Here is a 12,837-nt window from a genome sequence, read left to right as displayed (position 1 = left end):
TCAACAAGTAAAAAAATAATCACTTTTTCAGTGCTGGGTTAGTTACAGTATTCAAAGATATTAAGTTAGCAGAAACGAACACTCACTGCATCAGTAGCATACCGAAACAGTTTTAAAAAGGTCTTTTAACCTTTCAATTTGTTCACTGGGCCATCCACCCAGTGCTTCAATATGCCTGGAAGGGTTTAGCACCATAAATAAGTGAGACATTTTGGGGCTCATTATGAGTTCCCAGGTATCCTGCCAGTAATTATAATGGGATACCGGGGAACTACATACCGTCTCTGCCACCCGATATCCCAGTGTTACCGGGATATTTATGGGCAGAGGAGATGCCCGTAACTTCCTATTCCATGGAGTCCCATAGAACTCCATGGGATGGGCTTGCCCAAATCACTGGCACCATTAGTAGCGATGCCGGTGATTCAGGAATTTATCTGCCAGTAGGGGCCTGATCTACCGGCAGGTCAGGCTTTCTGGTAGATCAGAGCTCCTACCGGCCGACTTGGAGTTGGCCAGTCTGGAAAGGTGCCATATACGTTGTTACCGGCACCTTATTTCCGGACTGGCCAACTCATAATGAGGGCAAATTGTTGTCACATTTCTGAAAATAGCTTGATTTCATAGATACCACATTCAGAAATTCTTACCCTCATAGAGGGGTGTTTACAAGTTCTTATATATGCAAGGGTCTTTAACCCGGGTGCCATATTGATGACTGTACCTCAACTCTTCTTGCAGGGGCAATGAACAATGTCCGAACCAACCTCCTGAACTCGACCTCGGATTCCGACTTGATGAAGTATAGGACAATTAGTAAGATCCCCCAAATCACACTCAACTTTGTGGACTTCAAGGGAGACACTTTCATCACCTCGCCATCCAATGAGAAAGAGATAATTGCGCCCACCAAGCTGAAAGACCGGACACACAACGTGACGGAGAAGGTGACTCAGGTAAGGTGCATGGCTCACTCACCCCTTCCCAATATTAGAGTGCCATGAAGTGCCCTCAAAGTCAGGCCAGTCTTCCGGAAACTCCACCTCCAATCCTTATCTTCAAGTTTGTGTTGTTCTTGGTGTGTTTGTTAAATGGTTGGATGTTGCCTCTTGCTATAAGTATACGCATAGTTAGGGCTTGTCCACACTTTTCATCTGGTGCTACGGAAATGTCAGAAAACGCTGTTACATTTATGTACTCACATGTGGGATTTATAGATTTCTCAAAAAACAAGCATGTCCTTGTTGAGGCTTCATTGTGCAGGATGGAATGCACAGAAGTACTCACATATTCAGACCAGGTTGCTAGATGGAAATATGGATTTAGAGGGAGATAGAAAAAGAAAGAACCTGGCTGAACTTGGCCACTTAAGCTCTGCCAGATTTCTCTAGGACTCTTGCCAACATTCTGACTGGGTGTCATGTTGGGGAATTTTATGTCATTTTTTTCAATTCAGAATTTTATAAACCAAAATATGTATATATATATGCAGAACCCCAGAGCATTGGCTAGATTTGAAATATTCAGTAAATTCCAGAATTAGTATGCAAAGTTGGACTATTCATAATGTCTCCTGAAATGTCAACCGCAGGGTCACATGCCTCTATATTTGGATGCAATTCCTTTTCACTATAGGTGTGTAAGGGCAAATATGATACTATTTGTACATCATGCATGGTTATAGGATTGATATTGTACTTTCAGAATATGTGTTGTTCACAATGCAGAAAGTAAGACCAGGGGTGTTATTTCCTTTTATTGACAGCCGTTCATCATTTTTGCTCCAGCAGAATCCCACTTGACTGCTGTTTCTTCATATCAATTGTTTGTTGAAAATTAAGAATTCTTGTTTAAAAGTCCATATTATCATTAAAACATTGAGGATCTTTCGACAGATTTTGAATGTCATAGTCAGAAAACTTTTGAAAGAGGCAGAATTGCAAATTAACATATGGAGTGGTCCAGCTAAAATGTATTCCCTATACATTTTTAAGAAGCATGTTTATGGATGTTCTGCTTTGTGAGAATGACATACTAAATTCAGCATATCTGTGAGCAATGTACAAATGTCCACAGAGAAGAAATGCATTTTCTGCCTATTCCTGCATTTTCTGAGTGTACAATGACTGGTGAACGACTTAAAAGTCTACACTAGATGCCTATGGTTTGATTTGTGTTTTTATTTTCTTTTTTAATATTGTGCATCTAGTTAATTACAAACTTTAAGAACATACAAAGTTAATACAATTATTAATCTCATCAATCACATTGTATCACAATTTTTAAATAAAAATAATAGCAACATTGCAATATAACATTTAAAATATTGAATTAAAACAATATGGACTCTTGATAAAATCAATGCGAATTTATAAACTCAAAATATTCAGGAAATATACAAAAAAAAGGTACCAAGTGGTGCATTTAAAATCTCTTCAAGACTTCTTTCCATATAGAGAAAGCCTCCACCACAATAACCAATGGTTCCGCCCCAAATGAGGTAGACCAGAATTGGTCATGTGCAATGTGATCAATTTTAGTAACAACATGGCAATAGCCTTTCTGATACTGAATTTCCAGAGCGGGGCAAGTAGTAAGTATGTGGCAGTGGGTTTCAATTTCCTTATGACATAGACGTCATAGGCGTTGGGCTAATGGAATATTCTGCCATGCTCCAATGAATTCCATCGTAGGGAGAGGGTTTAAACGTAAGTATAGTATATAGCGTTTTAGCTCCATTCCTCATAATTTAGATAAATAGCTATGAGGCATATGCAATAGGAAGCTCTGATGTGCATATTCATTATACCTTCCTTTGCTGCCTAACGTATCAACATTTTTAGTCTTATCCCACATTTTCAATTTGTTTTTTGTTATCATTTCATAATTAAGCAAGACAAACATAGTATCAGATTCTAAACCCAATGAGGCTAAATATATCAAAGCAGTCGATTTTATTTCAATTATAAACACATTTATTTCTCCAATGTCTAACTTGTTACCTAGAAGTTGGAGTAATCATTTAGAATTTGGATTTGTTGGCATAGATTTAGCATAAGGTAGTGTTCTCTGTGTATACCAAATGGAAAGAAGGGAAGGTAACCCAAATTCTAATCTCAGTGCCTCTACCGGCACCAAATAAGGAAGATTTATAATGGCTCTGAGTAATTTTCCTTCAAAACGGTCTAGCCAAAGAACATGTTTTTATGAAAGCACAGAAAGGCTGTATAATATACCAGGTGCAATGCTAACAAGATAGATTTCCAATAGTCCCACGACATTATAACCCCCACGGTGTACTATATAATGTTTCACCTCCAGCCATTTTTTCCAAATCTTTGTTGTAATCATATCACTGTAATGGAATGAAGGGGATTCAGTCTATTAGGGAAGCCTAGGTAAACATAATTGTTTACCTTTTCAAGAGGATTATCTTTTAGTTTCCAAACAAACAACCACTCTTTGGAAGTACGTTCACATAGACACATGATCTTTGTTTTAGACGTATTGAGTACCATGAAATTCTTTTTGGCATAAGCGGCGAGAGCATCAATTATGTGCTGATGACCAATGGGAGTCAGATCAAACAGAATTATACTGTCCACTTATGAAAGCCATAGTATATGTTCGCCATTCATTTTAGGTAGATAGTTGTGTGCTAATCGAAGATCATTTTCCGAGTCCATAGTGTATAAGGTATACAGCATAGGAGCCAACACGCACCCTTGTTTGAGGCCACAGTTGGTGTTGTAATAGTTAGTGTGCACACCTGCTAAATTTAGTCAAACTTTGATGGAATTGTTTGTATATAGTTGTTGAATATGATATAATAGTGGGTCAATTCCCCGGCTCTTGAGTTTCCCCAAAACTAAGGTCGAGAAATAAGGTCAAACGTCTTGCCAAATCAATATAGCAGCAGAACAAGTTTGTTGTATATCCAGTACTGGCAACCTCAATCAGGTACTAAATGTTACAGATGTTAGTTATTGTATTGTAAGATTTTCTAAAATCTGTCCGGAATGGACTTATCAAATTAGTTATTTCAGCCCATCGATTGAGCTTTCTTTAGAGGACAGTGGCAACAATCTTCTGGCTAGAGTCCATCATAGCCAGAAGGTGGTAATTGGAAGGATCCATTTTGTCACTTTTTTTAAAGATATGTACAAACACAGATTTGTGCCAATTGTCAGGAATAAATCCATACAGTTATATATGCTGCTATAAATTTGAAAGTATTTTAGCCCATAGTTCTGGGTTGGCCTTAAAGACGACTCTCGGTATGCCGTCCGGGCCAGGGGCGCTTGAAGACTTTAGTTTTATAATATGTTAACCGATGGATCCTCTTCTATTTCCAGAGCAGCAAGATGTGATTTTGCGTACTCAAGTCCCTCTTCAGGGCAAGTGTAGTATGTTTGGTGTATAGTTCATCAATGTGTCTAAACCATGTGCATTCTGGTATGGGATTTAATTCCGAAGGGGAGACAGCTTTCATATATTCATTAAAGTGCAACCAAAATTTGCAGCCATCATGAGATTTTAAACATCCAAACAGCAATAACCAATTAACATTGGTAGTAGAATGTTTTTGTTGTTTCAGCCCGTTTTTATATTGTGTGTTGAGGTTATTAATGTCCGCTTTTTTCTCACAATTGCTTAGCAAGAGACTTCCTCTAATTGAGACTGCTTTTGTTTGGCTATCGTAGCATCAAATTGAGCTGTATTTGTAATTCAAATTCAAAAATAATATTCTGTAAATTAAAAACAACAATATATAGGGCCTCATTACGAGTTTGGAGGTAGCCATGGTGCTATTAGCGCCATGGGTGCCTCCAAAATTGTGCCCGGGTCCATGGTCTGTGAATGAGGAATTACCAGGTCATTCCAACCTTGGAGGACCCAGTAATTCCTCATTCATAAAACCATTCCCCATTCCAATTTGAGCCCCCATAGGGCTCAATGGGAATGGGGATGGAGCTAAAAACGGGCCCGTTAATAACGGGCCCGTTATTAGCTCCTTGGTCCCCTCGCGGGACCCGGAAAGGACGTCTGGTTTTACCAGACGTCTGTTCCGGGTCCCGCGAGGGAACCTCGTAATAGGGCGGAATGGGTTTACCAGCACCGGCACCATTACCGGTGCCGGTAAACCCATTCCGCAAGGGTCGTAATGAGGCCCATAGTGTTGAAAGGACATCCACAAAATTAACCATTTAAAATATTTAAACACAGTGGATCAGAATTTCATTGTAAAGAATTAGATGTGCATTTATGCAATTAGGATGTGTATAACCACTAAACGTAGAGTTATGTATCGAGTCCTGAACCCCTGCCAAGTCCAAGGCTCAATGAGGCAAAAAACGTCTTTTTCGTGACTTTGCACTGCCAACAAACAACAGGATTGACAGAGTGGTGTAAAATTTATTTTTTCAGTGCACGGTGACTTTGCACCAGGGAAAAGCCAGCAAAAATACACTTGGACATGCCTGACCATGGTAGTAGTGTATTACAGTCCTCTTCTTCGTCTCAGTAGCAGAGGGGTGCGCACCAATTGAAGTGTGCATTACTCCTAGTTGCCTCTTCTTCGTCCCAGTCCCAAAGGCATATGATTGTGGGACAGTGTGTTTGTGTGAAAGAGGGTAGACTGAAAATAACTTACAAAGGAAGGGGAAGGGCAGGGTGCACTCTGCCATTTTCCTGTATTAACAAGAGAAGGTGGATATAGGTCTAACCTGCTCAAATGAGGGGTGTCCCCCTGACTGATCATTTTCCTGTCCCTTTATCTAGAGGATATATCTGAGGGTCATTTTTAAGATGGGGTTTAACAGTATCCTACGAAGATTTCTGGTACGGAAGGTTCATCCGAAAAAGGAAATGGCAAATACTGTGTCTCGCCTGAAGACATCCTCTCCCCACTCCCCAGGGACCCTCCACCCAGGTGATCCTCCCTCGCATATCCACCCACAGGGTCAGGATACAAAAACAATGGCCTTTCCCAGGCCACCCGAGAAGAAGATCCACAGGGAGTAGATGGGAGGATGCCTCCAGGTTCCTCACCGTGCCTATTGAAATGCGCAGCAAAAGGCACATTCCCTTGAGCCTGTTTCAAACACATGGGGGCGCACAATGAATGATAGGATCATCTCTGACCCGGTCATGTTTTTATTTTTAGGTGAGGGCAGAGGTTTGATTCGCTGCTGTCACACTAGCACTTTTATCATCAAACAACGATAGAAAAACGTCTATTTTTATGTTAATATTTCACAAGGATAGGAACTCAGCAAACACTTGCGTGCTGGGATGATGTAATACGTTATGGCGGCCCTCCTACATGGCACACCACACGTCGACCTTTGCAGATGACAATCTCAGCACCCCTGAAATGTGCAGGTCACCTTTGGGAATAATGTGACAAGTTCATTTCTGAAAATAACACAAATAAAAAAAGCTCATCCTCTTTTTTAATTTGCAGTAGTTTTTATCGGAATTTGCCCCACCGTGTAAATAAACACTGAGAGGCAAATTCTCAAAAGTTAGAGCAAACTTTAAAAAAATGCACCAATGAAGCACTTTTTTTAATAGATGTGCTTGGTTAAAAAATACACAGGTCAGCTTTTTCTTTTGTGCATTTAAACGAGGTTGGGATGCAACACAAAAGATGCCCTGGCCATCCCCCTTGCATTCATTCGCGTCAGCAGCTGCCATCATGGCTGTTGGGAGCACATTTCACAGAGGGTCTATAATGTGAAATGTGGCATACAACCATTGTTATGCCTCTTTGGGGGATAGAAATGCACGTATGACAGCAGCTCTTCAAGCCTCTACTCTCACGCTTAAGGAATTGCCCCATTACGCATTGTGCACCACCCGGCACATATTCATGTTTTCGTTTTCAAGCAGCACATTTTATAAGCATTTGGTTCTGCGTAGGGATTGGGTATTCGCAGCTGTCGTGTGCAGACAGCGCAGCTAACATTGGCAAGCCTGGAATGTTTATAGCTCCACATTTTTTTTCTTTTCCTGTGAAGGTGAGCTGCCGATTCCAAAAGGGAGACTGGTTTTAGTGGTTCACATCTGTTGCCTGCAGCAACGAGCTCGCACTGTCCAGCATTGGGAAGCTGTTTGCACCGAGATGTAATCACATGCTGTGTTTTGATTATTTAACGAGATTGTTGGGCCTTGTTGCAAGTTTGGCTGTGCTGGTAAGATGCAGCGGTACTACCATCTACTGCCACATTACTGCACCCCCCAACTATGAGTTTACCGTAAATCCGATGACTTTCTGCCCTATTTCGGTGGAATTACCGCCAGTGGAATTACCACTGTGGTAATTCTGCCAAAATGCCCGATTGAGTTCTGTGGACTCAAAATAGATGAGGACTGACACCACCACCGCCACTTGTAATCTGGCAGTAATACTGCCGGACCAAGTGACGGTAACGGTAATTCCGTATGGTGGTATCTCCGTAAATTTACAGCTGAGTTAACACCAAACCTATGAGGCTCAATGAGTCAAATGGACCATTTTAATTGTATAGATGTTCTTATACTTGAAATGCATAATTCATGCAAGTTAGCACTTTGCATGGGAGAGCCAATGAGTCACCTCTGTCTAGCGGTAGGTGAAATCCGACAATCAACACCCCTGTTCTAAGTGCACCGGGGTCAGCAGTATTTAACCCATCTGGCCGCTTTCACGGCACTACTGTAAACCACTGCTGCACCAAGCCACACCCCCATCCATGCTGCTGCCACACCTGTCCATTCTCTTCGAAGCTGCCATGGACAGTGAGAAGAGACTTGCTTCCAAGCCTCTTTCATAGCTCCATGATGGCCATCGTGCGGCAGTTTGACCTTTGGGAATTTTACTACAGCTTTTAAAAGACACTATTAGCAACATGAACCACACGTTAATAACATTAACTAAAACAGCAGGTGTCGTAACATGGTCAGTGCTGGCAGGCCTTTACCAACTGCATACATCCCCGCCACCCTATAGCACAAACTATTTTCCATAATTCACAGGGGTGACATCATCCCCAAGGACTGTTGTTGGCGCAATTATCATAGCCAAGTATGTTAGTGTCACTGATAATGACTGTAGTTATTGTTAAGTCGAACTCCACACAGACCACATTTTGAGATGCTAATAACCTTGATGTCGTTCGACAAAACTGCAGAAAACGTGGGTCACTGTGCTAAGGGCCTTGGCCAAAACGGGGACAGCGACCAAGGAACACAGCCAGACACCAGGCTGAGGGCAATGCCCTGCACAGAGTGACTGCTGCGCATAGCCAAACGTACACAGTGTTTTCCAGGCACTGAACATATTTTTATTGAATGGACATGTTAATTACAGTGTGCAACCTTACAACCACCCAAACTCATCAGTTTTGTTTATATAACAAACATAGCTTACCCCGCCATTCTGATGACGTCATAAGCAGCAACATGTTACTTGAAAATAACTGGTGGCCATAGTTAGTTCAATGGACACACTCTCCGCTGGAAGCAGCACCGTCACTCAGATGAAATGTTCAATTACAGATATCCCCCTGTCCCTCGCAAGAGCACGCAAGCATATATCCGCACTGATCTGTGCATGATCAAGCACATATCCGCACTGATCTGTGCATGATCAAGCATGCATCCGTACTGATCTGTGCATGATCAAGCACGTATCCGTACTGATCTGTGCATGATCAATTCAGTGGTCGAAGTGGGCGGGAGCGGATACACTACTTCTTTTCGTACACTTCGACCACTGTCAATAACATATCCGTAGTGATCTGTGCATGATTAAGCACGTATCTGTACTGATGTGTGCATAATAAAGCATCTATTCCTGATCTGGGCATGATCAAGCAGGTATCCGTACTGATCTATTCATGATTGATCTTCTGATTCGGCACAGTGGTCTACATCCAACTTCTTCCAGCGGCTATTGAGGAAAGTAAAATGTGTCATCCCAGGAAATGCAAGGATGGTTCCTGTGCGTCTTTTACTCGTTTGTTCATTCAATTCCTCACTTTTTATAAACCCAAGGACACTGCCCCCAAAGTGTAACATAATAGAGCGGCATACTGCCTACAGCAAAATAGCGGGGTGCTGATAAGGACATGTTTCATCAGTTCTTAGAACTTGGAGTGCAGATTACACAATAATACATGGACATGCCAATTGGCACACATACTGACTACACACACAGAGACAAAAATGCAACCACTGGACAAAGAAATGTACCAACTAACACAAACTACACACATATGGATGTGGCCAGGAATGCAAACGTGTTCAAAGATCTAGAACCCATAAATGCACAACCTCATCATACTACTTACTACATCTTATAAAATCACATACATAGACACATTGAGACACACTCAACAATGGCATTCTGAGACCCCTTCCAACACACACACACACGTGCAAGCACACACCATAAAACACCAGATGCATGCATGCACACACACCACACACATGCACACACACAACACACCCATGCACATACCACACACATACAAACACACACTCACCACACGCATGCATGCAGCACACACACACCACATGCATGCACACACAAACACACACCACACGCATGAACGCATATGCACACACACACCAAATGCATACAATCACACACACACACACTAATAGTTATTAAGTTAGACTCCTCATGAAAACAGGTACACGTTATGCCATTCAACTATCCCGTGGCAAGGCAAGCATTCCTAATCCGCCCACTATCATGGTCTTGTTGCATCCATGAAGAGGCTCTCATGCACTCATGCAGGTACACAGCTGAGGTTGCCCTTGGTGCGCAGATGCCTGGCTGCTCAACTCAGCGTTTGCGAGTGGGGTAATTGAAGCAAGACAGCGTCTTTGCAAGCTCGTTAGGTGCCTGAGTTTAATCCATGCCTATGGGTAGGGCAGCAGTGGGCTCCAAGAAATGTTTAATACATTGATGTAATGTGGTTCGAACCACTCTAATTATAATTGCTGGTGCCCAAAGGGCCAATAAAAAAGAGTGTATTTTAAATTGTTGACATGATCCCTTCCCTCCTGTATGCTGGAAGTGTCTCGATGCTCAATATAGTGTGATATGCACATTCATTTTTCAAAGTCCCCCAATGCGTTGATTCTAGCAGGGCCCCATTTTTATGCTTAAGGAAAATCAGATTGTAACTTTCTAGTTCATGAAGATTGTTATTTCTAGCCCCTGGAGAGCCTGTCTACCGTGGCAAATTAACAAAAACAGAGAGGTGGAGCTGAGGCTTGCAATTGGGCTAGGGTATCAAGGAGGGGGGCCAGGAATTCAAACACAGAACATACCCTATCGCAGTTTAATGAAACATAATTCATGCCACAACTTATTAATGATAAAAAAAACATGCATTCAAGTTCATCATCAGACTGTGTCTGTTACTGGGACGGACATAACATGAACTAAAAGTACTCCTCTCCCGCACAACACTTGGCATACATGCCATTCGGAGACATAGCACAACAACAATGAGCAAAAAAGTAAACAGTAAGGTGGCAAATTGTCAATTCTATTTTACAATTACTCTTGAAAACCAAGATCCTAGGTCTCTTTATATTCTGGAATGTAACTTAAATGTCTCTACTGAGTGCACACCAGTTAATGTCAACACTTGTTTCCTTCATTACACAGATACAGGTGAAAGGTTGTCTGTGTTTTCATATCATCGCACTTTTTGCAACTGCCCAGGACTAGGAAGAGTTTTATTTCTAGCCCCTGAAGAGCCTGTCTACCTTTGCAACTGCCCAGAAAAGGAAGAGTTGTATTTCTATACCCTACCCCTGAAAGATGTGCCAACCGTTGCAACTGCCCGGGAACACGAGCACGTCAACCTTTGCAACTGAGCCAGGAAGTCGCTGGTCCAGGTCTAATCTTGTATTTGTGTATTTATTTATTTATTTAACATTTGTTAAGCACTTATACAGTAAGTCAATTCCGTTATAAAGTGCCCACAGGACAACATGGAGGGAACATGGGATTAAACATTAAATCCAGTGGAGGAAGGAAGGACTAACCTACTATGCCTCGTGAGTATTCAGAACGTGCAAGTGCAACAAGGAAGAGGGAAGTGTAGGTAGGTGCTTTGGTGTCTGTGCTCGTGGGTGAGCAGCAGATGAAGTGCATAACATGGAAGTGCTAGACGGCCTGGAGCCGCATTGGGTGGAAAAAAGTGCAAGCCTCCAGGACAGGGGATGGAAGGTGCCGAGGCAAGTGCTGAAGGGTTGACAGCAGCAGGGGCGATTGGGTGTGGAAGACCAGGGCCCAGAGGAGACATAAGAGCCCTGGTCACCAAACACATCAACTGTGAGATTAGCAGAGGAGGAATGAAGGGAAGGAGGAGGTAAAGAGGAAAGTCTTGAGGAGCTTCCGGGATTCCTGGGGGTCCTGCTCAAGACGCAGAGGAAGGGGGAGGCTGTTCCATATGAGGGAGTCAGCTGAGGAAAGAGATCAGCCTCCTTTCCTCTGTTTAGCGAAACGCTTTACACACAAAGAGTTGGTGCCAGAGGAGTGAAGAGGTCTCGAGGGAGAGTATTTAGAAAGAAAGAGTTGCTGAAAGAGAGAGTTGCAGATAGCGTGGTCCCCGGCCATGAAGCTCTGCAGGCCTCTATTGAAACTGCTGACTTCAGTCTCTCTCTTGTTTCCTTGTAAACTCTATCATTTGTTATTTCAATATTGTTTTCTTATTCAAATATTTTAAATGCTGAGATTACTTACCAGTAACTTCTTTACCACTAGTCCTACTATTCCTTGTCACAGTACTTACTTATGAGATACCAAACTCTGTGACAGGAACCCATTTTTAAATGTACTTAGGTCCCACCCCTTTCCAGCAGGAAACACAAAACCTCTAATATCCCATACACCACATCATGGACCCTTCCATCCCATCAGGGGGAGGAGGAGGAAGTTCATAGGTACTGTGGTGACGCAGAGTAGGGCTTGAAGTAATAATTACAGATAAGTAATTTGAGGATTTCCTCCATGTCCCCCTTCCTTTGCCCAGTGCTTATTTTTGAGGAATACCAAAGTCAAAGAGGGATGGAAGCAGCCTATGAGCCGAGTGCTGCCACCACTGTGCATGAAAATGCTTACCCCGCGTAATCTACGTACGCCCGCAGAAGCAGACACCCCACAGCCTTCAGTGGGTGCCAGTGTGAGGGAAACCAGGGCCACAGTGCTGATGGCCTAACTCTAAAAGAGTCAATGGAAAATGTTCAGACAACATTAAGCGCCATATAAAAACCTGAGGGTAAGACACAATTTAAGGAGCATAGAAAGTAACTGGTTCGCAGTTCAAGGCTGGTGCCCCCTATTTCTCAAGACACTACTGTGCCAGAGGGGAATATTCAAGGGACTACGAGTCACAACTATTTCGAAAACACTGGAAAACTCCAAGCAGGGAGAACCTTATGCAGGCTATATCCAAGACAGGCCGAGCATAGACATCAAAACAAGCTGTACCCAACACAATTGTCCAGAGCAGGTCTTCGAGGGCTTTAGAAGAACCTCCTTGTTGCAGCTGCCAGCCGTACACACTGTTCTGTTTGTGAACTGTAACTACCCTAAGTGTAGGGAAGCCTGGCGCCACCCAGCAGAACCTCAGAGTAAACACAGAAGTGGCCTAAACTGTAGACAATCATTGTAGCTACAGCTAGTCCAGTACTTGGTCGCACCACACAACTATAAAGGAGGTCATAACCTGTCACAGAGCGGAGTCTTATTCTGGAATATTCTCCAGCATGGGGTCTGGCATGGATTCACATGCTCATGAATATTCCCCATCATCAGGCTGGGAATCC

The 12,837-nt window shown here is 42.6% G+C and overlaps 1 protein-coding gene across 1 annotated transcript in view; it reads left to right on the top strand.

Annotated features, from left to right (window-relative positions):
* KCNH2 (potassium voltage-gated channel subfamily H member 2) overlaps window positions 1-12,837 on the top strand; it is a 1,778,384-nt gene that overhangs the window by 977,451 nt on the left and 788,096 nt on the right. Inside the window, exon 5 of the mRNA XM_069645957.1 lies at window positions 742-956. Within this exon, the coding sequence (XP_069502058.1) occupies window positions 742-956 (215 nt within the window). The remainder of the gene's footprint in view (window positions 1-741; window positions 957-12,837) is intronic.

This window comes from Ambystoma mexicanum, chromosome 2p, assembly GCF_040938575.1.
Source record: "Ambystoma mexicanum isolate Mex_15411 chromosome 2p, UKY_AmexF1_1, whole genome shotgun sequence".
Classification (NCBI taxonomy): Eukaryota; Metazoa; Chordata; class Amphibia; order Caudata; family Ambystomatidae; genus Ambystoma; species Ambystoma mexicanum.
The sequence above is the reverse complement of the archived record's forward strand: the minus strand, read 5'-3'. Positions and strand labels throughout refer to the sequence as shown.